Raw genomic sequence first — 27,407 nt, forward strand, 5'->3', positions numbered from 1 at the left:
TATAAAATGGATTTGTGGTAATCTTCATTATATTCTTGTCTGTAATGTTTCCATGAAAGTACAGATAATCTGCAAATAATTTAGGGCCTCCTTGAAATTTTTATGACTTTCAGTCATACTGACTTTGAGTCAGTACTGTGTGTTTTGGTGTGCCTCTAAATACAGACTGGGAGGAGAATGAGCTATAGGACTCTGCAAAACCCTGACTGATCTGTGTTCTTTAACCATAATTATTGACCAGGGACCTACACACTTAGGCACATGAACTAACATAGATTAAAAACGGAGAAGAATAATCCACAGGCAGCCTAACCATGGACCATATTTTTACATATTACATTCCAGTCATAACCCTTTTCCTTCTATTTCATGAAGCTCTAGAAACTTAACACACTGTTGAACTCAAGTCCATTCTGTACTTTCCTTAAATTTGGGGTGAAAGACGTTAATTTTTACTGTCCCCACTTTTAAGAAACACAATTTGTTAAATTAAAAAATAAGGAATGAAAAGGGAGAGGTCTATTTAAGATTTTTAAACCTTGGTAACTGTAGTAGCCTCGTTTACTTGAATTGGGGAATTTGGGGTGAAATTTGGATCTGTTGCAAATGCACACAGGTCTATTTCTGTATGTCAAACAGTTAAAGGTATCATGCAAACATTTGTTTTAAAACATGCTATACTTTTTATACATCTATTTCTGTTGCTAAGGAAGGCTGATTATAGCTGAGCAGAGAAAAGAAGCTGCTGTAACGGATCCAAAATTGATCTTGCACAGTCTCACAAAGAATGGTTGATATTTTACCATCTCCATAACAACCAGTTTACGTCACAAAGGAGACACAAGATACCTTAGAAACCACTGTGAAAGCGTTATTTATGGAATCACCTTGGTTGGAGACATTCTGAAACCTTTATAAAATATTCCCCTGGACGATAATGGACATATTATGAAATATTTTATTTTTGCAATACTGTTTTCCTTGAATAATTGCCTTCAAAGGCAGTAATCATACTGAATTTGTCTTCCCACCCTGCCTGAAAATATTCATTCTCGAGGTTAAAAGCCAAAGAAAAAGGCAGAGATTTTATTCTGAAAAATTTGGACTTGAAAATACAACACACATGTAACCAAGGTATGTTATGTGCATAGCACATCAAAACAGGAACAGAAGTAGCTTTGGATGCTTCCTGTTTCAATAAGGTTTGTCAAAATAGCCAAGCCAGTAGAATAAGCATAGGAACTTGTATCACATTTGCATGCCTGTGTGTGCACCACTGATCAGGCTTCATCGATGTGCCAATCTGCAGAGCAGCTGTAAAATATTCAGACACCCATTACGCTGTTGTTGAAACAGCTTTGAAATGACAGGTTGCACAACGCTTGTGCTTAAGTCACTACACTTGCATTCTTTGTGTTCATACGAATGACAATTTTCATCTGACATATGAGGCACAGTTTACCTTACTTCTGGGAGAATCTTTCTGGTATTTTTAAAATGTGCAGCCAAATTTTTATGTGAAAGGGGAAAGATTAAAGATTAGGACAGCAGTAACATGAAAAACAGCTTACTAGGAACAGTGTTTTCTAGATGGGGCTGTAGTGAGATCAGTAAAAACTAAGAAAGCGTTTAACAGTTGCAAAAAGTCTTGCTGCCTCAAGGTTTTGAAATATGATAGAATCTATTTTAAGCCAAAAAATACAATAAAATAACTGGACAGAAAGCAAATGTTACCAGTCAGAGAAATAGAAACCATGAATACTAGGATTTTTATTTTTTTTATAAGGATTTTTCTATCTGTGTATGAAACGTAGAAGCCTTAGTCAATGCATAAGGCAATCATGGGACCTCATACAAGGGTGAGAAAGGTGGATTTAATCTGAAGGGAGACTGGAGAGGGGAGATGAAAAAGCTTGCCTTTGAGGAAGAGGCTAAAGGGGTGTTTCAGAGAAATGAATCTTGTGAAATGAAGCTGACAGGAAATATTTTCCAGGGTAAACCCCAGGAAAATAAAACTTGGAAAAGGATGCGAGATTGTTCAGGCTGACAGATAGGAGTAACTGGATATAAGCAGGAGACAAATATGCTGGAAACTAGAATCACTAGATCAGCCTGGGTTAGGAACAGACTGTATAATGAGGAAGACCATCATATTTTAAGATGACATTTACAAAGGCATGTATAGGGCATGGTACTTATAATAGCTTAAGTTCATATGAAATAGCAGTGATTGGGGGTGGCATTAGGTGTTCAGTGTTCTTAACGGCAGCTTGAAAAGCAGCAGCCAAACAGTTTTGAGTGACCTGAACATCTTAGAGGGCTCTTTTTTTCTGACAACTGTGAGGCTTGTTCAGCAGCAACAGGACAGCTCAGAAAGATTTGTCCTTGAGCATTTGTTTTGAGCAGAGCATGTGATTAACAAAAATATTTGCTGAGAAATGAAAATACAGAGAAAAACTAGGCTATGTGGAAGCAAGAGGAACTTGGCAAGGATAAGTCAGTTTGAGAGCAGCTTGAAAGTAGACTCACTGAAAATCAATCATTGCTGTTTAACCTAATTAGTATTGTCTAACACTTAAAAACATAGACACAGAAAGTGGAGCACTGAATACAGGTATGCAAAAAAAAAGATAAGTAAGGCAGAATAATTTAGCAATGGTGAATGCTTAAAGTTGCCTGTTGTCAAACACTTGTTACCTAAAATCTGCTTTATTATGCTGAAATAAATTATGCTGAATGCTAACAGGAGGAGTTGGATTTGAAACTTAAACTGAAATGCCTTCACATCTCTAGTTTTAGCGTAAATGCATTTCGTATCCAATCTCACATGTAGTACTGAACAAAATGTAGTTCAAACAGAATTGAAGTTTTTGTTTTCCCCAGATATAATTAGATTGTTATGATCTAGGTGGAAACTTGACTCCTGAAACAAGCTCAGTTAGAATCTGTACGTGTTTTATTTGTCCCAGATCTAGTTTTAAGAACAGAAATATGAAAACAATACAGAGCGATGATGGAGGTAATTTAAACCATGGGAAGAATATTGTTATATTTTACTGATAACTGCTAAAAATGACAATGCTGAACGCATGCTTATGTTTTAAAAGGAATATAGTTAAAACATAGTTGATCTTTTGAAGAACTGTGTGTTGAAATAGGACACTTGACAGTAGGTAAGACTGAGACATTGGTAAAGGAATCATATGGGTTCTGTAATAATGCATTAACCAGAGAAAAAAATCTTGGCTGTTGATTCCAGAGGGATTTCATGTGTCGTGGTATTATTTAAAGCTGTGTCAACTCTGTATTTTGGGTATTTGTTACCATCTTACCACAATGAATGAGTATGACTGCCTCAGAAACAACAGATTTTCTTCCCCCAATGTATCCAAGCATAGTTCCTGGCATAAAATTCAGAGCATCAGAATGATTTCCTGAAGTGTTACAACAAGAGGTGACTTGCTTAAATTGCCTTTCTTTTTCCAACATGCCTTTGTATTTTTTTAAAACTTTAAGTCTGATCATATGTGTGTGCAATAAATCTAATCCTGAAATGATGTATAATAATTGCACTGCTTCCATATGGAGCTGTGTCTCTGCATAATCTAAAGAAATATCAACCACACCGGTAAAAAAAGCACCCCAAAAAGTAATTTGCATTAATATGGTTGAAAAATAAGTAAAGGGGAAAAAATCTAATTTTTCAAACACTCACAACAGCTTTTTCACTGAAGACAGTATTTGTGACTGTTCAAGCCTTAGAATTTGGTCAAAAAAAATTTCTTTTGGTACTTCAGGGTTGATGTCTCTTATTTACATCTGTATTGTAAGAGACATGAAAAATTTACCCCCCAAAAATAAATCATTTAATAGTAAATAGATTTCATATGTAGTCAAGTAGTGAGTTGGAAAAAGGGCATAGAAAAGACAATCCCATCACATGTACAGTGATTGCCCTTAAACTATTGAGTATATTCTCATTTTGTTACACTTCAACCTAGCTTATTTGCCAGCTCTTTGCTTACACCATGGGATTCAAGGTCAGTATCCTCCTAAGACCTCTAGGTCTCTTCATTTTAATTCCTCATTAGCTAAAATTAGGTCTTCCAATATGCACATTTTCACTATGCTTTTAAATGCTAGCTAATATGGAATTTTGTAAATGCTGATTTATAATGACTGGTAGGAATCCAACCCTTTATATAAATGCGATATAGATTTCAGAAATACACTTATTTTTCTGCCTGAAATCCATCTAAAAAAAGTTGTACAGTGAAGCAGTATGTGCATTTTGTGATAAAGACAGATGAGGAACAACGTACCTCCTCTAATAAAGAAAATTTTGAAAATATTTCTTTATAACATCTTCCATGGAGGCATAATGACTATTTTATTAGAGCTAATCATAAGGTAGATTTCTGAATTATCTTATTTACCTCATGAATTACAGAAAATGAGATAAGATTGAAAACATAATTTATAAAAAATAACTGATTGTCGTTAGGAAGAAACTTCACAGGTGGGAATAGAGAAAACTTCTGCTGCTTATACAAAATCTGTGTTTATCTGGCATCATGATTAATTAATAGTGAAATACTTGAAAATCCCAAATTTTTAGTGAGTGAAAATAATAAATATTATAAATATGTGGTAAAGAATGGTAGCATTAAATAATTCAAAATGTAGGTTTTACTACATTGTGATTTGAACAACTGCTCGTTGTTTAACATTACTGTATTTATGATAGTATATTAAGTCTAGGGTACAAAGGAGTTTCCTACTTGGCATATGATTGAAACTGGCAACCCTGCTCTCAGGAGGTTAAAGTAGGGGGATGCCACGGTGTGTTAGAAATTATTTTGAGGGAGTATTATCTGTCATCTTGAAACACATCACTGGGTTTGAGTGTGGCCCTGTGGTACATGTGGTAAATAGGTATGAGCATGCCAGAGAGGAACTGCTGCAGAGTGAGTGTGGGAAGGCCGAGCAGGGGGTAAGTGGGGGAAGTAGAACGTGGGATAGAATTTCTCTAAATGGCCACATAGGACTAAAATGACTGTGACTCTGAGATGCCACCTTCGAAGAGTCAACTGGCATGATTTAAGCCAAGTTATCTTTTGGGGAATACAGATCTTTGGGAATTGAATAAAGAAATAAAAGAAATGGCACTTTGTGCCCTGGTTTTTTTCGTCCACACTTTCTTAATTGTTTGTGGCTCTCAAACCCAAGCTTTAACAAGCTTGTAACAAGTAGTAAGGAGCTACACTTGAGTTGCTTAAAGTCCAGAAGGAAAACAGTGGAATTCAGAAAACTGAACTGGAATACAGAGGTTTTTTTCAAGAAGTTGGCACATGAGACAGGCAGAGCAAACAGCAGGATAGCACCACCGAGCTCTCCCTGCAGAGTGGGTCTGGCAGAATGCAACCTCAGTACCTTGCCAGTCACCTTGAAAACATGGCCATAATCTTGGTAAGGGATGTGGAAGGTTTACAGGTGCTTCTGTTTTGTTCTAACCTGAACAGCAGCTGTGGAGGGGGTGTAAACTTCTATATAGGGTGTTTAAAGACTTCAAAACCAACCAAAAAACTCCCCAAACCAGTAGAGAAAATCATTTCAGTACAACACAGTCCTGCACTGAGATCCCTACATGAAATGTGCTTACACTGAGAATGGAATTGCTTCTGAGCTTACAGTTCCTTTGTGAAAGAAACAAATCTGTGTGGAGTGTGTTTTCTTACTGCTCAGGAGTAAATCTGTTGGTCAGAAACAGAAGGTGTCCATGACATTAGTATTGAGGCTGTGACAGTTTTGTGGTATAAAGCAAAATAGATTTGTTTGCTTGAAAATTTATCTGGTTTTCCTCACTGTATCATTCGGTCTAATGAAAGGTATCAGGATTCCCTCGAAGTGCTGACTGCTGCCAGAGCAGTCTAATGGTCTCAGGAATATTTCACTTGGATGAGTTAAAAATAAAAATTGATTACTTGCAGCTGTTAAAAAACAATCGACTACTTGACATATAATTAACTTCCAATGAATCAACATTAATTGTGATAGTTGCTCATAAGAATTATTTAAAATATTCATTCCTTTTTTGGTAACATTTCTAACAATATAATAATTTTCTGATACACCATGGAAAAATTTGTATGATAATAAATAAGGAACTGAAATTCAAATTTTTAAAAAAATTAATATGGAACCAATTTCAATCACAAATTTGCTCTCTTTTTAATTACATGAATGTTCTTGAGGGGATTGAGGGAGCAATAGAGATAGATAGATAGATAGATAGATAGATAGATAGATAGATAGATAGATAGATAGATAGATAGATAATCGCTTTGGTCTGGATAATTCAGTATCCCCAGTGCTGATAATGCTGTCATGAAAGACTTTCTTTGTTTTCGGTGCGCAGGACTTAGAAGAATATTTAATTTATCTACATGGGAAATAGAATATTAAGTTGGGATACATAGTGCCAGCACAGAAGTTCAGTTGGTTTATTTCATTTGACTTGCACAGCTAGCAATTTTGTTCTCCTTGCAGCAAGGGTAACAATTTTGTGCCACATTCATTTTACATAGGCAGTGCTTTTCAGCATTGTGCTCACACACTTCATAAGCTGCTTAGTTAGCTACGTCAGCTGAGTACAGCACCACCTTTCTTCAGGAGCAGCAACCTTTTTAACTGCAGACGTCTTTCTGTGGTGGGTCAGCTAAATCAGCACTAATTGTGTAGCAGTCATCTCCAGGTAGCATATCTGTACTGTTATTGGTATTGTGTGTGCTCGCAGCTATGTATTTTCTTTCAGCCTAACATAGGTATAGCTTCCTCTCTGCACACAAGTCAGTATGGCCACTGAAAAAATAACAGCTAGTTCTCAGTATTTCCTGTTTTCTGTCTTTTAAATCCACCTGTGCTCTACTTACAGGCTTGCTAAAATTCAAAGAACAAGTAGAATTACAGATGATGTTTTCTTGTCAGGGTGTGTATCATCTTGTGTATCTCTGAAGTTTTGTGTTTCTGTAGAAGTGGCAAATCACACAGAGTGCCTAATGACTGGTTTCTCTAAATTCCTTTCAGTTAGTGTAATTCGTTTATGCGCTGTCTTTGCCAGACCAGTGAATTCCCCCCACCTCACCCTGTCCCAGTGTGACCTCAGCACAATTAGTGTTGACGAGTACCATCATATTGTCTGTTTCTCTGTGTGACGTTTATGCACTTTCCATCCTAAGGCAGTGTGGCTGGGCATAAAATCCTGAGGAAATTGCTACTAATAGGAAAGGTGACAGCCTGTCTCCTTAGCAACCTGGGCCACTGTGTATGCATAACCAGCCCATGCTGAAGTATAAGACTTAGTACTTATTCCCATGGTGTTTACTGGCAAATCTTAAGAATTTGTAACTACATCACCCCCTGAAGCTTTGGCAAGAACATAGTGTTTGCAGCAAAGCAAACTACCTCTTCTTTTTTGTTTGTACAAGTAGGGGAGGATTTTGCTGGATATAAAATAGATACAGATGTGATGATGTCTTTGCACAAGGCAGAGAAAGCAAGTAGCATTTTCTTCAGTTTCAGATCATTTCTTCTGGGCTGTCTCTTTTCAAGCCCCACTGGGCAAAGCAGGCATCAGCAGTGCTGAGAGGCACTCTCAGCTCCAGAACTCCAAACAGAAAGGACAGCTGTTTTCAAAAAAAAAAAGTATCACTGAGTTCTCGATAGAGACAGGAACGTAATAAAAGATAAGTCAATGGCATTTTTCCTTTCTGTGTTTGGCTTTTAGAGATTTTTTGCTCTGCAGGGTGTTGCAATAATTTTCAAGGTAAAACAGGACTGGGACATTCCCAAGGACTTAACTTGTAAACTATGACTGAGAGAACTTCAGATTTCAAGGTAGAATGTTGTCTGCTAGCCAACATATAAAACAAACTGCTGATGCAACTTTCCTTAAGGAAAAAGCTGTCAGATTGTATTCTTTCTTTAAAAAATAATATTAGTGGCATTTTGTGTTTCTCTAAGTAGTATATAAATTGGTAAATTCTAATAATAAATCCCACAGAAATTAAAATCTTGTTTCAAACCAAAGTGATAAATTCATATACGTGCTGCATACTTGGTGTCAGAAGAGCCGTTGATTTTGAGCATTTTCTGTGAGGCTGATACAGTGAAATCAAGCTAACTGTATAAAACACTGGGCTGCATGGTCCACTGGCTAAATTTTTGTAAAATTTTGTAAATTTTATAAACAAAGAGAATGCAGGACTTCTTTCTGAAAGAATTACTGCAAGTTCAATATTAGAATGGAGGACAATCTGATAGTATTTAATTCACCGTGATTAGAGTGCCTGTATTTTGCCACAGGTCATTTTACTGCCATGTACCACATTTACTGGCAGGGTTAACTGTTTAGCTGTCCAGCAGAAAACATACAAAGATGTATTATACATTCATTTCTCTTTGGTAGGTACATTGTGAAGCTGTGAAAAGCTCAGACTCTGGTTTTTTGGAACAGCAGTTGCAGTATGGTTTCTTTCCCCCATCTGTTATAAGTGCAAAGCTGTCGGATGCTCATATTATTTTAGCGTAGCTTGTTAAACTTTCTAAGACAGAGGTACATAGCAAGATTTGCCATCAGCCTGCAGTTAGAAGCAATTGTGATGTCCTTATAGAGGAAAAAGTGTAGGTGAGTGCCAGCGCTTCTCTTACAAACCTAAGAGAAGGTCAAATTCACTGTTACAGTTTTGTGGGGTTTTTCCTAACTGAGATATATAGACAAAGATAAGGGTTTGAAAGCTACATAGGATTTTAGACTTGACTCAGAAAGTGGTTCATGTCACACTGGCGTGGCGTAAGTTGTACATTAGGTTAAAGCGCTATTTTCTCTACTTTTTTCTGATAGGTCATTGCTTGTGAACAACAGTATGACTACTCATATGATGCTCGATGTGACGTATGGTCCTTGGGAATAACAGCTATTGAACTGGGGGATGGAGACCCTCCTTTATTTGACATGCATCCGGTGAAAACCCTTTTTAAAATTCCAAGGTATGGCACTAGATGGCTCTCTTCACTCACTAGTTTGTTCCAAGTCAATCTAGTCAAAGGAGAAAGAAACATTCGGTAAATATTTGTGCTTCAAATCCTAAGAATCTCTCATAGCAAAAGATATTAAAAAGCTGTAATGTTAAAGAATCTTTTCTTTCAGCCTAATTTCAGCAGTAATTTATGTTTAGAATGCCTTGAAATGATAAAAACTTACATATTTATTTTAGTCTTGTCTTAGGATATAAAATGATACAATATTAAGTACTTACCTTCAGAAGTACTTTCCTTAGCTGCTGTTGATGAAAACATTTCTTTCAAAAGAGGAAGAAGGCAACATTTGTAACTGTTGAATAACATTTTGAAATGTTATTCCCCTAGAGTCTTAGGCTTTTTTTACCCAGTGTTGACAATACTATGAAGCAGTCTGGCAGCTTCAGCAAACTGTAGTAATAATTTATATTTTCACTTACCCAAGGATGTTAAAATGTGAAGATTTGGATTTTCATACATGGATATGGAAAAGGGATAGAAATTACCTCTATATACATTCATGTAAATTAGCTGTATTATTTCATGCTGTATATTTTTGGCTTTGTTTTGTTTTCATTTCATTGAGTCTTCCTGAATAAGTTGAGATTGACAGTGTAAAATAGTTTAACAACAGAATGTTTTATAATAATAGAAGAAATATAGAAAGAATGTGTCCATCATTGATTAGACTGGCTTATACTTGTCTTTTCCAGATTTTGCTCATAATCGCCACTGACTGATAACCATTTAAAACCTTCAGCAATACAAGTGTTTGACCTTTTGTTATCTGCACAGTTATCATAGGCTTTTAAAATTTCTTCTGATTGCAATTTCCATTTCTGATTAAGTCTATTTATATGCAGATGCAGTTGTGCTTGGTTCTGCGTCATACAGTTATCTCCTACCCAGCTCAGACATGAACAGCCACCACTCTTTCCAAAATTATTCATAACGAAGCAGCAGTTTCTCTTGTTGCCTTTGCAGAAGTGTGAAACAGGTCCTGGCAATTAAGGCAGTAAGAAAAACTTCAGACTACTAAAGCAACATCTACAAATTTTATCAACACTCAAAACAGTTTAAAAGGACAGAAGTCATCCCAAAAGTAACAGCAAGCAATAGGAAGGTGCATAGTATAGGGCACCCTCTGCTTTGCATTTTTTGAGCTAGAACACTGCTCCTGATAAGTGTGCATTTGTATTAGAGTTCTGGATGGCATAAGGGCCTGAGGTATAGGAGATAGAGCTTCTCTCCTGGTATTTTTTGAGGTCAATTCAGAGGGATAGTAAATACTACCAAAAGGTGCATGTCTTTCTTATGGGAGTTTGACATTTCAGAAGTAATCTTAGTGCAGTTCCTGTTGCAATTCACACTTTTTTCACAGTACTTCCAACCACACCTTTAGGTTTTCTTTGGGTTGAAAGTGGTTCTTCCAAGCACTGGCTATTGAGTGCTCAAGCAGTGATCTATAGAAGCATTGCAGCTCACCTTCTGAGACTGTTCCTCTGAGCTTAGGGATCTGACATCTTTATACTTTCTGCTTGCATGGTAGTATCTGTGTCGGAAGCTCTAAATGCAGACGTTGAGCCATTTGATTATTTTGGGGCAGTTGGTATCGTCTATGAATTTATCCAATACAAATTCTCAGCTACTAAAACATCTAGGAGCCAAGAAGCCTACAAGGTAGCTCTGTTTTACTGGAAGAATTCTCTTTCCTGCTCCCTGCCCCACAAATGACTTAACATCATTGTAAGATCCAATCAAAAGAAAAGGAACTTTTTTTTTCCTTGATTTTGGTTTTTTTTTTTTCTTTTTTTTTCTCAGTTTCTTGCACAAGACTTCCTCTGCATCCGTGGTGCATTTGAGCCAAAGTTCTCAGCCCTGTTTTTGGCTCAGTGAGACTACAGTTACACCCTGGACTCAAAATTTTCTTAACTGAGACTAGCATTTGTCACATCTCCAGAGGCATTCGTACTGTCCACGGGGATCTTCATGCCTTAAAATGGCTCTGCTGATGCCTGTAGTCAAACAGCTTAGATTAGCTTGGAGTGAATAAGAGGCAGCATGTTCATGTGGTTCAAATTCTTGTTTCAGCTGAGAGGTGCTAATCACTTAGGCCTGCCACCTCTGGCTTTCAGCAGGAGGCTGCCTGCCTGAGCTTTCTGTCCTCTCCACCCATCGTTTAAATCAGGATGTAATTCTCCACATCTGGTAAAATGGAGGAAGGGCTCACTCAGCTGACTGCCTTTAGTTCTCAGATGGTGACAGCACTGCTGTCAAGTGAATTCTGGAGCTTATTGCTCCTGAGGGATATGTGTAGAAAGAACTCATTCAGCTAGGTTTTACTTTCACCTGGAAAATAGCTACTAGCAGGAAGTTAGCAGGTTCTGAAATTATCTCACAGCTGTAATTGGCCGTTCAAGCCACATGAATATTGGGGTGCAATGGAACTGGATACCAAGGCCAACGCTTTGGGGATGGAGGTAGTTTTAAGACCTGGGTTGGGAAGCAATATGACCTTGTGTAAATCCAGTCCTGTGTATGTACCCATACTCTGATTTTCAACAGACACATGCATAATTTAATTTGTTGGTAACAGCTTCTCTTACAGTTGTGGTTTCCTGTGGTTTGCTGTGAAACTGGTAAATCAGGTTTTGGTTATTGTTAAAGGGACTAATACCATATGACACCAAAGTGTTGCACACTTATGGTGTGACTGTGATACCCTACAGTCCACCTTCACTTTATCGGGAAGTGTAAAAAGCAGCTGCAAATAACAAGCAATAAATGTACCCGGCTGTTTATTTACTGCATATATGTGAGTTCTGTATGTGTTGTCCCAGGACAGTTTTTGCTGATTGGACTGGTGTTACTTTAGTTTGGAAAAGAGGTGAAATTGCTATTCACAGTAAATGATGCTTAGACATCCCTTGGGTGGAATGTTATCAGGAAATATTTCCTTGTTCCCTTACGTTCTTGACTACAGTTGATCCATATCTTTCTGGTTATACTTCTAGACTTCTCTGTTTTGTGTGCTGCTGATTTCTTTATGTTAGCAGAAAACTCTGCAATAATTTTGAAATTTTATTCTCAAGCACTGAATACTCTGTTCTCATGAATGAACCTTAAAATGTTAGTAATAGTGAAATTACCAAAGCTAAGTCCAGAAATTTGTGTTTCCACAGAATTCTTTCATTCCCAAGTGGGAATAAAGTAAATGTTTCTATGTCAGTTTATTCGTTGACTTTTTTCTAGAGACAGACAGTAATTGGGCCATTAGCCTTGGCATTGAGTTTCAACTTAGTGAGATGTGGAGCTAGACTTACTCTTAAATGAATGTAATTGAAATCAGTGAGTCTTTACTTTGACTTTATAGTGTTTGAATCAACCATTGAATGAATGAATTTGTAGTAGTGGTCACAGCAGCTACGCCAAGAGCTTTTATCTTCTTGTGGAGAACTCGAGTGAAGGACTAAGCTTTTGCTGTTTTCATGTGCTAATTTAAGCAGGAGTATGGGAAAGGCTAATAGTAGCCAAACATCTTTCACTATTTATGTTGTTTAAACAAGAAGCAAATAAGCTATTCAGTTCAGATGGTACTTGTTACAAAGCCTAATTTTTCTTCTAGTAGGTAAGAATGGACTCTTCTATATACTTTATATATAGCAGCCTATAACCATGAAAGAGAAGGTCTGAGTGACACTGCTTTAGAAAATTTAAATATTCAGCAAAGCACAGTCAAAATTCCAGTCCCCAGGAAGCTCCAGTAAGCTTTATTCCCAAACTTAAGATTTCTGCTAAATTTACCATTTCCAACTAATACAGGTCAACATCTGAATTGTCTAATTTGAACCAGGGATGAACTAAGCTTCAGGTTGAATGGCTCAGAGGTCTGCAAAGGAGCATGTCTGTGGATACATCATGGGACCCCATGATATTTGAGTCATATGGCATTGCTTGAAGACAAGGCCCCTTTTGCCCAACTAATCCAGATCTGTCTTCATCGTTTCTGTTTGAAATATTCTACATTCTCCTCTTTGGAGGACATTAACAGAAAACAACATATATTGTGTTAAAACATTCCAGTTGCCCTAAATATTCCTTCTGAGTCTCATTGGAAGACTTGAAATTAGGATTTCCTCAGTCATACTTCTTTGTGCAGGCTAGTGTTTCTGGAATACCATGGTTCTGCTCCCAGTGGGAGCTGAGCACCCTGCAGCTGCTTGCTCTGGGGAGAAAAAGGGGAAAAGAAAAAAAAGGCAAACCTCGTGGGTTGGGATAAGGACCATTTACTGGGACAGCAGAGAGAGAAATAGCAGTAATAGGACTTTTAGAGCAAAAATGTATGAAACGGGTGATACACAATGCAGTTTCTCATCAAATCACACAACTCAGACCATACAGCTCAGAGCTGTCCCAAAGCTGGACTGTCCCCAAAAACTGCATGTCCTGGAGCTGTCCGCTCCTCCTCACACCAGCCCCCCCTTTATGCTGAGCATGACATAATTGGTATGGAATACCCTCCTTGGCCAGTTTGGGTCACCTGTCCCAGCTGTGTCCTCTCCCAACTTCCTGGGTGCCCCCCACCTTCTCATTAGCAGGGCGATATGAACAACTGAATAGACCTTGGCTGCTTGGCAACAACTAAAAACATCCCAGTGTTATCAGCACTGCTCTCATCCTAACTCCCAAACATGTTACACCTATAAAGAGAATTAACTCTATCCTAGCCAAAACCAGGATACTGGAGAAATGACAGAACTTGTAGTGACAGTTCTGTGACCTGTCAAATAAGACTAGAAGCCAGACCATAAGGGAGAAGTTCAGCCTATGGAAAACCTGGGTGGCACAAAGATGTTTGATTTTTTCACTCTCCATTAGTGCTCTGAGTTCTTAGCTCTGTGGTTTTGTGACCAGTTTTGTTTTATAGTTTTTACCTCCCTGGCCTTTCAGAATTGCTGGAAAAAGACTCAGATATTTTTGTCCCTGTTTAAGATCCTGACTGCTGAAAATGTTTTGTTTGAAGATAGTTCTTAACAGGACATTGTAGATAAGGCCTCAATCATGTGTCTCTGCCTGTCTTTTAGTCTCCTCCATCTTGCCATCTCCTTAACATGAGCAGCAACTGTTCTGTTTGATTACTGTGCCGTTCTAAATAGAGAACATGACTTACCCTTTTTTATTTGCAGTTCTCTTACCCCATTTTGTTCAAGGTAAGGATTTTATTGCAAAGATTCTGGCGAAAGGCCCGTAAATACTTCTGTTAGATAAATAGCATTTGTTGAAAGGCTGTGAACAGACATGTTGTTCCCTGTCCTCCATTTTTAGTGTTTTAAACTGTAACTACAAACTCCCTGCAATGTGAAGTGGGTGACATATGTGCACTGGTGAACTGACATTGTTGATCCTTGTCCTGAATCAGACACACTAACACTGTTTCTTACATCTAGAAGTCTTACAGCTCCAAGTCTCTGAAAAGAACAGTAAAAAGGTTTCCTTTCATTAAGTCAAGTGATATAAAATGTGATTATAGGTTGAATTTATCACAACAATATAGCTGATATCCAGAGGACAGGTGAACTCGCAGAATTCACCAAGTGTCTCAAGTCAGGCATGAAAAATAGATGATCCCACTGTGCTGCACTCCCCTGAAAACCTGACTGGTGTTTTACAGTGGGAGATGCTGGGTGCTGAGCAGTTTTGCAAACTCTGTTCTAAAAGTGTGTAAATACTAACTTCATATTTTTGATAATATGAGCTGTGGGACAGATGCTTAAGCATCTCCCAGTAGTTAAACACTTTTCTTGTCCTACAGACAAGATAATGTCTGCAGCAAATACCTGATAGCAAAAATAGAGTGAATAAGAAAATGCCATTTAAATTTTAAGTCAGCTGATTCATTGGGCCCTAGCCTTCTGCACCTTATGTATCTATTATCACAGAATTGTAGGGGTTGGAAGGGACCTCAGGAGATCATCGAGTCCAACCCCCCTGCCAAAGCCTCATATTTTATATATATTATTATATATATTTTGGAAGAGAAGGGAATACAAGTTCATGGACTAATGTGAATTTTAAAAACCTCTTTCATTCATGAACATTTTATTATGTCAGTATGCAGTGTCATGGAAACAGTTGTGATACCACATGCATGAGACTTATTCTTAAAGCTGCTAATGAGAAGGAAGCATTTTCTTACAGCAAATGTTAATGTTCTGTTTTGCAATGATGCACACATTCTCCCTCATGGAAATGAATTCTTGGATCTAACTCATAAATCTCCTGAAAAGGGACCTCCAGTGCCTAGAGATAGAGATAAATCATACTGCGAAGACACTGAACCATGAAATGATTCTGTTAACATGTCATCTGTCTAGAATATATTTTCAAATCTCCAACAGAAGGGTCTAAATTATGAAGGGAAGGTGGCCTAGCAAAGCTGGTAATTTGGGAGTTGATACTTTTAACCTCTTCCATCTGCTGCTACTACTTAGGTGTGTCTGTTTTGGCAAAATATTACAAAGTAAGAGATTCACAAGTACCATTACACCTGAGCTTTTTTTAAGTGAAATTGGTCCATAAATTTTTCAGATGATGTTATCTTGTGGTAAATGTTATATCATATCTGAGCTATCTCTTAAGGAAGTAGTGATGTGAAATTTTGAAAAGCGATGCCTATCAAAAATAGTGTGGCAAAGATTGCACGTTATAGTCTGGAAAGTGTGGTGTCTATACAAGTGTCAAGTGAGGATTTCAGATCATGTTGCGAAGATCCTGTTTTTCAGGACCTCTCTCTTTACAATCCTGTTTACAGGGAGATGACAAATGAAGAGCAATTTTCCATGTTACACTGACAGCTGACACTAGCAGAATTCTCTCATGTCTGTATCAGTCAAGTGGTGCTCTTCTGAAAGCAGTAGAAGGCACCTGTTTTAAAATTCATTGGTGATAAGAAATGGTTATTTCATTTTCTCACCCATGAAAAGTTAAAATTAAATGAAATTTCATTAAAAATTACTGTGCTTCATTAATTCATGTTAAGTAGACAGCAGTGGGGTGGAGTTGAGCTTGTGAGGACTCATTGAATAGTGTAGTTCTTCACCTGTGTTGAGACCTAAAGCTCTTGGGAGTGCTTATTAGTTTGAAATTAGTGATGCTTGACTGCTTCAGGAGCTGACCTGGCTCTAGTAGAACCAAACCTGGTGTCCCCATCTCCTACCCAATCACAGATTTAGCTTTGTGGCAGTTTGCAGATAGGCAGTGTAATTATCTTTGTGCTTTCAGTGGAAATATGGGCTTCACCTTTAATATTGGTAGTGATCTCTGAAGAAGTTTTTTAAAAGTATTCAGTTATTGTCATTTTTAAGGTATTGTCATGTCAAGGAAAGGAATACTCCTGTTTCACTTGAACAGAAGTGTGACCGTGGGCGAGGTAGAGGAGCCACAGGTAGTTGCTCCTTCATTTTGCTTTGTTATATCTGGAGCACCTGGTGTACTACAGGTGGCTTCATCTACCTGAATAGGTAAGAACCATTGCAGGAACATTATTTTTTAGAGGTAACATTTAAATATCAACATTTTCTAACTCAGCCCTTCATATTGTAGCTGGCTTTAGCAATTTTTTTTGTAATTCTGCCATCTACGTTGGTACTGGTGTGATACTGATATGTCATGTAATATACACTTTCTCTGCTGTTGCTTGGAACAGTAAAGTAATACAAGTTTGTGTTGTTGGACAGTGAAGATTAGAGTTGATTGTTTTTGTGGAACAAAAGTCAAAAGAATTAATAGAATTGTAGTTCTTTAAAATTAAGTGGTTAAAGTAATTAAGGGAACATGCTTAATATAATCTTACGATGAATAATTTGACAGCAGGTATACAAGTTTCAGAGCACAGCATTGTTTATTTCTTAATGTGAACTGAGGTTGCAGCAATGTGACTAAAATACTTCAAAAGACCAGATTCTGACTATGGTTATAGGGCATCATGATATCCATAAAAGCTATGTATACTTGACTTAGGAATAATTTGACTTTCACATGTTATTTTATTGTCTGAAACACTGGACTTTCACTGTTTTGTGATTGTATTTTTTTGGAAAATCCCAAATACTTAAGATGTAAGGTGACACATTACATCTAAGAATCCTGTGGAAATAACTAAGGATCAGAAATGCAAGGTCCTCAGGATCCTCCTTCATTGGTATATGAATAGTAAAGCAACTCAAGGATAGGGTTTATCTGTAGGTGGAAAAGAATACAAGTCTGTGACTGAGGATTGGGAAGAGCACTGCAAGTTTTTCAGCAGGACAAAGACTTCTCATATAATCTTGAACAAGTCAAATATGAGTAGATTTTCAAAATTCTTTAGGTCCCTAAATATGCTGTATAGCTAGTGGAATTTCACTTCAATGCTTCATTTCTGTTAAAATTCTCTTAACCTCTATTCTATGTTTGATTTTTTCCAGAGGTCAGAAACACTGATTTCATAGAAACTGAATCATTGAACAATTTTTTTAAAATATCAGTAAGTGTGTGTGCCTGGCTGTGTATCTTCTTCCACAGGATGGGTGAGGTTGGAAAGGACATCTGGAGGTCATCTTGTTTGACCTTTCTGCTCAACCCAGATCACCTATAGCAGACTGCCCAGGATCATGTTCCGACAGCTTTTGAGTATCTCCACAAATGGAGACTCCACAACGTCTCTGGGCAACCTCCCAGAAAAAAGTGTTTCCTGATGTTCAGAGGGAATTGTTTGTGTGTGTCCATCTCCTCTTGCCCTGTCACTGGCCACTATTGGAAAGAGCCTGGCTCAGTCTTCTTTGCAGTCTAGTCCCACTTGCCTCAGCCTTTCCTCATGCAGGACATGCTCCAGTCCCTCAATGAATGGATTGTCTCCAACAGATTTTGTATCTCTCTGGTATCTCTCCTGCCCAGAACTGGACACAGTTCTCCAGGTCTGGCCTCACCAGTGCTGAGTAGAAAGGAATGATCACCTTCCTCAACCGCCTGGCAACACCTCTCCTGTTGCAGCCCCAGGATACCATTAGCCTTCTTTTCCACAAGGACACATTACTGACTCATGTTCAACTTGGTGTTCACCAGGACCCCCAGTTCCTTTTGTGCAAAGCTGCTTTCCAGCTGGGCAGCCCCCAGTATATACTGGTGCAGGACTTTACACTTCCCTTTGCTGAGCTTCATGAAGTGCCTGTCAGCCCATTTCTGCAGCTTGTGGAGGTTCTTTCCCTCTGGATGGCAGCACAACCCTTTGGTGTATCAGCTGCTCCTCCCAGTTTGGAACATGAGCAAACTTTGCTGAGGTGAGCTCTGCCTCATCATCTAGGTCATTAATGAAGATGTTGAATGGAACTGGACTCAGTATTGACCCCTGGGGGACACCACCAGTGATAGATGAATGTCCCTGCACTTTGTGTTTATAATCTGCATGTATTGATTCCATGGGGAAAGAGTTCTGTGCTGAAGACAAGGCATTTTAATATTACTATTACATTGTCTCTCGGTTTGCGACAGGGCCAAAACACACCAGGGTGGGGACTCTGCCATCAGAAAGCTAATTCATTTCTAACAGGTGAATGAACTGGTAAAAGTCCAGTGCCTCCTAGGGTTCTGAATATCAGGGTTGCACTGAGCAGTCAGTGGTTGGTAGTAGTGTTACCTTCCTTACATCACCTGCATCTGCAAAGCAGAGAGCTGCTTTTGTCTAGGGCCATCCCACCTATGTATGGTGCAATTTCCCTCCTCTCTTTCCTTAGCTATTCAGTTACCACATAACTTATGTACAGCTATGTAACTTTCTCATACCTTTTGTCTTTCTAGTCCTTTTTTTAAGTTGTGTATAGGTAGAATTGGATTTTGCATATGCATTCTCTGTTCAGATGTATTCATAGCTTAATTTTGGCAAGTAATTCATGCTCTGTGGCTTGTTGTTGAACAGTCAGTTATAAGCATTTACTATTTCAGATGCTAGGGAAGACTTTGCCTGCGTAGTATGTAGACAGTTTTAGATTCATTAAGAGTGTCACCTCTGGATTTCTTGTGAATACATGCAATTCCAACGGGAAGGGTATTGTTTTATTTGTATATTCTTCAGTGCTTATTTAAAAGACTGTTTAAGCAAACATTTCTGCCAGTGTATTTGTTGCTAGAATGTTCATACAGACTTCCATGTAGAAGACCTAAAACATATACAGCTGAAATGAATTAGTTTTATAAAACTCAAGTGAAAAGTCATGAATATAAATATGCTCAGCTCTCAGCCATTTTCTGACCAAACAAAAAAGAATCACCTCTCATGCTCTGTTGTAGTCATCATGCTGCACTCTAACCCTCTGAACTCTAGGTAGAAGCTGAGATGCTTAACAGATGTTTTTAGTGACTCCATATGTAGTTCATTTAATGCATTAAATGCACATAAACTGTTTTAGTCAACCAGTTTCTAAAGTAAATTATTACTTTTCAAAATCCATTGCATAAGTAATAACAGACTGCTAAGATACATAAGTGCCATTTTGTTTTGCTCTAGTGAAAAATTTCATGCTGACAAGGTCAAGCCCTGCAGTCTGAGAGCAGCCAAGTGATGAAAGGCACATCCAGCAGGAGAAGAGGTGGTAGATAGACATCTACTAACTGTTGTCTCCTTCAGAAGTGAGGATTTGAAATGCGGCTTAGTTGGATTTAGGGGTTAGACCTGAGCTACAAATTCTTGCTTTTATTACTGAAGACTAAAAATGCATTGGGTTTATTGTGTTTTCAAAACTGCTCCTCTTTTCTTGACAGAACTACATTAATTAACTATTGTCAATGCTATTCCCGACGCAGTAATACTGCGATGGTAGCAGAGTAATCCTTACATCTTGTAGCTACTGGTTTTTAAGATTTGTGCTGTGGTCTGTGGTAAACTGGAGGCTGCAATCGAGAAGTAGCATGACTGTTTTTTTTTTTAGTGCAGCAAAATGCTTGTGCTGTGCATTTAAAGTGAGTTTGAAGACGGTGGGAAAATCAGTCAGTTATAAATAGTTAACAGCCAATTTTCCACCATTCAGCCAAGAGAACAGCTTCCTTCCAGGTGGATAATTCACATGTAATACTGCTTTGCAGTAAGACATTTAGTGTTCAGATATTTTTATATGATTGATTAATATACTTTGTTATGGAAATAGATTCTTAGGATAAAAATAATTGAGGTAATCTAAGAGTCAAATTGCTCAGTGAAGAACTAGGTAGCTGAATTTTCAACATATATATCTACATCATTACCAGAGGTTGCTGAGAGGCTGCTGATGCCTTATTAGATAAGGTTTAGATAGATTACCTGCAGCGCTAAACAATTTACCAAGAACAGAAAATGGACTTCCAATACAGGCTAGAAATAAAACATCACAATTATTTGAGGTACTCTGTAACCTTGGAAACAATTGGGAGCAGTGACATCAGCAACAATTATGTGCAATTTTTGTCTTTAGTTTATCACCAAGGTAACCAGAGTAGGTTTCCCTGCTTGAAATTTTAAGAATGTCTTGGTTCAGTATTAAGTGAGCATGCACGAAGCAGGCTGTTCAGGGTCTGTTAAAATTGCATTCTGCTTCTCTTTAAAACGGTCCTTCAGGCTTTAAATTGTGTAAACTCATGGAGGTTTTGTGGGGTTGTTTTGTCTGTTTGGGGTTTTTTTCTTTATCTTTTTCCATTCTGTCACTGAAACAGCTGCAGACAAATGAAGCTTTGGGGTTTTTTTTTATATTTTCTGGGCATTTTTAGAGTTTTTTTTATATTTTCTGAATATTGGAAAGAAGGAAAATTGATTCCTCATTGAATTCCTTTTGCTGTCCCCAAATACCAGTTATTGCAACTGCACAGAGAAGCTGCAGATTGTACTGTGTTGCTTCTGGAGATGGGACTTACCCACACTTGAGGACACAGGATGTTCCCACTTGTAGCTTCCTCCAGGGAAGCTTTGCATGGAAGTCCATTTTTGCAAGTGACTTGCTTGCCATGAGTGCTGCCTGAGGAGCACACTGGATGCGTCATTTTCTTAGAATTCCTGGGTATGAAACATCCGTAGGCAACCCAACTCACCCTGTGATTGTGCCAGTCAGGAATGGCCTAGCACAATAGCCATCTTCATGCTTAATCCAGAGAGGGTTTGGGGTTTTTTCTGCAGTGGATCTTGGGGAAGGTGAAGCCCGGTTGTGTAGTGGGAAAACCTCTAGTTCACAGTTGCTCCATGATGGGAATGTTTTGTGGGGTTGGAGCTGTAATACTGACAGGGAGGGTGTTCAGACCACAGAGTCTAAGTTGGTAACGTAGAAATGGATGTATAAATTTGTGTTCCTACCTTACCTGTGATGTCTACTTTGCCAACCACTTTGTTTTTATTTTTTGCATACATCTTTGTATGTGTACACATCTCTTGCTGTGTACACAAAATACAGACTTGTATTCTGTTGAGTTATTGCACATTCAGCTTCTCATTTTGCAGGACGGTTGGTGTGGAGGCAGCTTGCGGTACTTGTGCCTTAAAGATACAAATTAGTGCTTGATGTTTGAAGGAAAACAACAACATTTTGTTCTTGTTTGGAGTGCAGTCCTGCAGAAATCAAACTGCATTTCAAGCCATTAGCCCCGTGGGTTTTCTCTACTTTATAGCCTATGGTAATGTTAGAGTTCAGCAGCCCACATCACGTATAATGAATTAAGCCAAGCAAATTAAATTAGATCTTTGCATGAAAAAAGATAATCCCTTCACATAGTTTGGTATTGCAGGGAGCCTAAGGCACGTCATACATTTCACAGTACCAGAGACTTCCATGGGGTGTAATTGAAAAACACATACCTTTCTGAGAAATAGAATATTGATGTTCATATTTGTAAAGGAAGTAATTCACTGACTGATAGAAGCAGAAGAAAAAGGAAGACAAACTTTTTAGACACTGGTCACATTCTAGCAAGATTGCAATTATCCCTAAGATTGTAACAAATGTGTGTTGGTTGTTGGTTTTTGGTAATAGAAAGTCACCAAATGCCTATTTGCTTTGCCCTCTGAAGTAATTTCTAGAAGTATGCAATAACAAGTAATCACACTATTTGCAAACATATTTGATGAAAAGGAGCTGTGCTTTGAAAGGTATTGATTTGCTTGTTACAGTTATCAGTTTGATTAATGTTAAAATTCTATGCAGTATACTTAATCATTACTCATGATTAGTGCAGTAACAATGCACTACACGTATCTACACATTTACTATTAACAATTAGTGTCTTACATTTCTTTCCTATCACAGGTGTAATCATAAGTTAGAACTTGTAAAAATTTAAAGAAATATTTATTGGAGTAGACATTGGTTATAAATCTTTATGGTATTCCGGGAGTTAATAATGATTTCGGTGGGTTTATTTTATGATAATGAAAGGCCATTTAGATTACAGCTGTATTGCATCTTCTCTCAAGAGTTCCTACAAGAGGTGCAAGATTTCACCAGTGCTGTGAGGCTAAGAAAAACTCCCAGGCAAGACATCAAGCACTGAATTCTGTGCAGAGAGACCACGTTTCACGTATGAACAAACTGCAACATAGTCAGACTACATGACTCTGCGATGCTGTGTTTGCAAAGGTTACAGTAATATTGTTTGAAGAAATAGCAGGCAGGTAATGGAGAAGGGAAAAAGAGGAAGAAGAAAGTGGTAAATAATGAGGTAGACATGGTGAATTGGTCTGTAAGTACATTCTGTGGTATCACCTATTTATATGGAGCTAAATGTGATCTTAGGCATGTAAGAATGCAAAGCAAAGGCCATGGTCAAGGGGTGGATTTCAAAGTGATGACTTTGATGATAACTTATGAATCCTTGTTGAAAATTGACTAAAAATGAATTCACAGTGTGAAAAACTGAGCAGATGAAGCCCTGAGAAATCTGATCTGACCTCATAGCTGACCCTACTTTGAGCAGGAGATTGGAGTAGAGAGGTCCTTTCAAGCCTGCATTACTCTGTGCTGTGATAAAAAGGTTTGTTTTGTCCATGCAGGTGGGTAAGGTAAATAGTAAGGTGTAATAACAAACAGGTCTGATTTATCTGGTGGTGTTAGTAATCCTTCAAAAATAGCACTGGAAACATACAAAAGGTATAAAACTAGGTTAGAGGACTGAAAAAGAAACTGGTAAAACTGATCACAGCCAGGTGAATTTTCCAGAAGTGTTATTGTTTTTAAAGAGAACTATATTTGCTTTATTGAAAAAAGACTGTCAATATTTTTACAGTATATCCAAAAGAATGTTAAAGGCAACTTGAGCACAGCCCTGGTTATTTCTAATGGTACAACGTACTTAAGACTGGCATTTTAATCTACTTGGCAAATGAATTATGTGATCCAATGACTGAAAGTTATATTTACCAAAAAAAATCAAGACAAGTCTATAGAAACAGAGGAAACCACTCTCCTGCTTTTGGAAAGGGAGCACTTAAGGTTTTTTTTTGTGCAAACCTTGCTTCAGTAGCTTGGGGGAGCAGAGGAAAGGAACATTTCTCCTCTTGAAATTTTGAGTTGGTATCTGTTCTTTGGCATCTAGTACCACAGTCTCTGAAAAGATTAGGAAAAAAAATCATAGCTTTTATCTTTCTACCTGGCTGATTGAAGTGTTCTGACTTCAGGCAGTTTAGTTTGGTTCAGTTAGCAAAATCTAAGTTCTAGTTTTCTTCATTCATAGTATGGATGATATCAGATTCCTTGTTATCAGACTATTCACGTATTAGAACAAGTGCTGGGTAAAGATATTCCGAATTACAATAAGATAGCTTTATTGGGTAAGTTGATGATCCATGATCTGTTGCCAGCATGCAAATGCGTCAGACTTTTACAGGCAGCATCTGCTTGAAGTGTCTGGGGAAACAGAAAGAACAGAAAACATCCTACACTGAAACAAAAACAGAGATCTGACTTGATGAAAGTGTTATTTTCTTCTATGTTTAGCCATTCGATGTGTTATTTAAAATTGAGTCTTTGTGTCATGGCAACACACATAGAATCACCTCTTAGTTCCTCATAATTAATTGCTGAGATGAAATTTAGGAAGGAAGATGGTGTTCCCTGTTATGCCCTGTACTTTTATTGACGTAAACATATTTTACTTCTCAGCTGGTTTATTTTAAATTTTGGTGAGATTTTGTTTTGCTGTTTTATTTCATTGTTTCTTGCATTGGATATTCAAGTCTTGCAGAACCTGTTAGGACATTTTCTAGACTCCACAGATGCAAATAGTGCCGACCCAACTCAAACATACAAGTAATGCTCTTTGTGAGAGCTCCCTTCTGAGGAAAATGTATTTTATCAGGCTGTTGAGTTGGGAGGATCTCAGTAGAGCAGTGTCAGAACTCCACACTTCACAAAACGCAGGGAAGACATGACTATAGTTCTCTTCTTGTTATGTTAGGTGCCAGAAAATTTTGGTCTTTCAAAAGGACACAAATACATTTTTTTTCTCCAGACTTGTTGAGAAAACAAAGTGCTTGTTGATACCACCTAACTTTATTTGGAACATAAATAGCTAATCTTCTTGAATGTTTTAAAGGTGTTTTGATGCAGATTCTCATTCAATGTCAGTATTGACTATAGGAGGGGGCAGCTAAAAGACATTAGTGTATCCTCAATGCTTACTTCCAATGCGTTCTAGACATTGTTTATGCCATGGGTCTGACTGTCCACGAAAGATTAAATCCTTTCCCAGTGGCAAAAATCTAATAGCATTCAGGGCACTTGAATTTCATCTGAAGTTTCGCTTTTTGTTTTACAACATGCTTTTCTCATAGCTGTTTATTTATTCTAATGTATTCCTTCTACATTCCTCCATCACCAGCTACTTTGCACTTTTTACCTATTCCTGGATATGCAGGCTATCATATGGTAGTGTACCTTCTGTGATAGGCATAGTCTGTATTCAAATCATACCTTTTAAAAATGTCTGTATTGTATTTCAGTTTCCTACATTATGTCCTTGGTTATTTTCTTGTTTCATGTCCCCATGCCCAATGCCAGTGCTCTTATCCACACAGAATTACTTATGTAAGTTCTTTTCTTTCTTATGTGTTTCATTGCTATCCTGGTTTAAGTATTTTAATTGCCTTTCTGCTAACTTTTCTTTCTCGCTTCCATCCTCCTTGGTCATCTCTAAGTGTTTAGTGAATGGCACTTGTGGGGCTGGGTCTCGGGGAGTTTTTATGAGAATACCCTATTTTTGCTTTTGGAGATTTCAGTTTGCCTGTCTTCATCTTCCTTTTTGTCTCTCATTTTCACTTCTTGCTCATCGTTACTCCTTTGATACTTTGCCCAGTCTTGACATTGTTTCATCTTTCCTTTTGCCAAGACGTTGCCTCCCCATTCAGAACATTCCCTTGTCCTATCTCTGCCCTTTACCATTGCTCCTTTCAACTCCTTTCTCTGATGTGTGAACTTACTCAGGAGATGCTTCTTTGCAAAGCTTACCCTAGAACATTCAACATAAGATGTTGCTTAAATCTTCCATTAAAAAAAAAAATCATACCTCTTGATTTTGACATGTTTCATGATGTTTTAATATTTCACCTTCGTAGGGTCTTTTGTCTCTCATTGCATCACTAATTGTTTTGTTACACATTACTTGTACCATTAGCATTTCTTGTCTTTAACTACCTTCATCCTTTCTTAGATTCACCAGCTCACGTGTGTCAGTATTTTTCCCAGGGTATATTCCACATCCTGCCCGGTTGTTTCGAGAGTCACATGAGTTTTAAGTTAGTGGCTTTACAGGCTTATAGAGACAAGGTCTTATCGATATCACTGTGATTTTAGCTCTGTATAAGAGAGGGTTTAGTTGAAATGTAGTCATGGGACTTCTTTTGTAATGAATAAATTCTTCATATTTATACTGTTTTTATTAGTCTTCAGTTATAATCTACAGGGATTCCCAAGTCCCATCATCTCTTTTTTTTTTTCTTTTTCTTTTTTTTACAAGCAGAGAAAAATTGACGTGTTTTAGAGTAAAGTTTATTGGGTGGAATAAGAGAGAACAAATTAATTCCATTCCAAATACAGTCTTCATGTGCAGACAATATATTACCTTAAATAATTCCTTTTTTAAAAAATGGTAGTCTCACATGTCTTGTGCATTTCTTCACACATCAGCATTTATTCAGTCTATTACTTCAGAATTTTTATAATGATCTTCCTAATGGTCCATTGGAAATATGCCACCATTAACTATTGCATTCCCTCTATAAGTATTCATTTCTGAACCAGACTGGTAGGGCTTTCAGAATAATATCAGTTCTTACAGCACTATAAACCAGACTAAACTGAAAACAGGTTTGAGTCATAAGGTACAAATAAGCAGAAATCCTTGCTTCCTGTTGAAAATATGGATTATAAGTGTTTGCTTTTGTTAAGTGTAATGATTAAATTCCAGGTCAGTACCAGCCATATCAAGCATATGGTAATAAACCTCTTTTTAATGGGGTTACTGTTATGTTTTTTTGTATTTCTGTAGGACCTCAACTAAGAGGCTCTCCTCTATGAAATGGAAGGCTAAGACGGTGTCTTCCTCTTTGAATTTAAGAGCTAACTTAGTCATGAAGGTAAAGAAGCAGGACAAGTGGCAGAACCAATTCTACGGTTGTGTCCAGCAAGTCAACCTTTTCATGGGAGTAATGTAGTGAAAACTTTTACTCTTGATTCAAAGGGGCCCAAAAAGCATTTCTCAGTTGGAAAATCACACACCTTGGGTGTCCAGGAAAAAATTAAGCTTGTCAGACTGGCCGTGGTATGACAGGACCTTTGCTGCTCTGTGTGTGGCCGAGATAGAGGCAGTCCTCAGCAGGAGCACAGAAATATAAGACCAGATACTGTGTGAGATTCCAAATTATCTGTTTCTCCCCTTGGCAATCTTCTGCCACTTCTTAAAAGCAGCTGTTGGTGGCATCCCTCTAAGTCTTCCTCTCGTTGAGCCAAGTTCCAGCTTTCCAAGAGGATCTGCTTCACTGGGCAATGCCTTCAGGCAGGTGTCCTACTCAGGCCTCTCAAAGTGGCTGATATGAAGTGGGAGTTTGAAAAATACAATTCAGGACTTGCCCCTAGAAATTTATCTGTGGGATTTTTCCTTTCAGATGTAAACAGATATTTCGCTTTCCCATACAACTCTCCAAATACAGGGTATAATTGCAGTGTTTTAATATTCCAGCTACAGAAGTGCAGTGTCTAGACAACACCATATGTATTTCAGTCAGGCACAGAAGTATTACTGTCCCATTTTTATTTCTTTGGCAACTGACATTCTCCTGCTTTACAAAT

General features: G+C 37.8%; 1 protein-coding gene across 1 annotated transcript in view; it reads left to right on the top strand.

Annotated features, from left to right (window-relative positions):
- Nucleotides 1-27,407, top strand: part of MYO3B (myosin IIIB) — a 193,728-nt gene that overhangs the window by 33,906 nt on the left and 132,415 nt on the right. Inside the window, exon 9 of the mRNA XM_084265139.1 lies at nt 8,903-9,048. Within this exon, the coding sequence (XP_084121265.1) occupies nt 8,903-9,048 (146 nt within the window). The remainder of the gene's footprint in view (nt 1-8,902; nt 9,049-27,407) is intronic.

This window comes from Gallinula chloropus (assembly GCF_964237585.1).
Source record: "Gallinula chloropus genome assembly, chromosome: 5".
Taxonomy (NCBI): Eukaryota; Metazoa; Chordata; class Aves; order Gruiformes; family Rallidae; genus Gallinula; species Gallinula chloropus.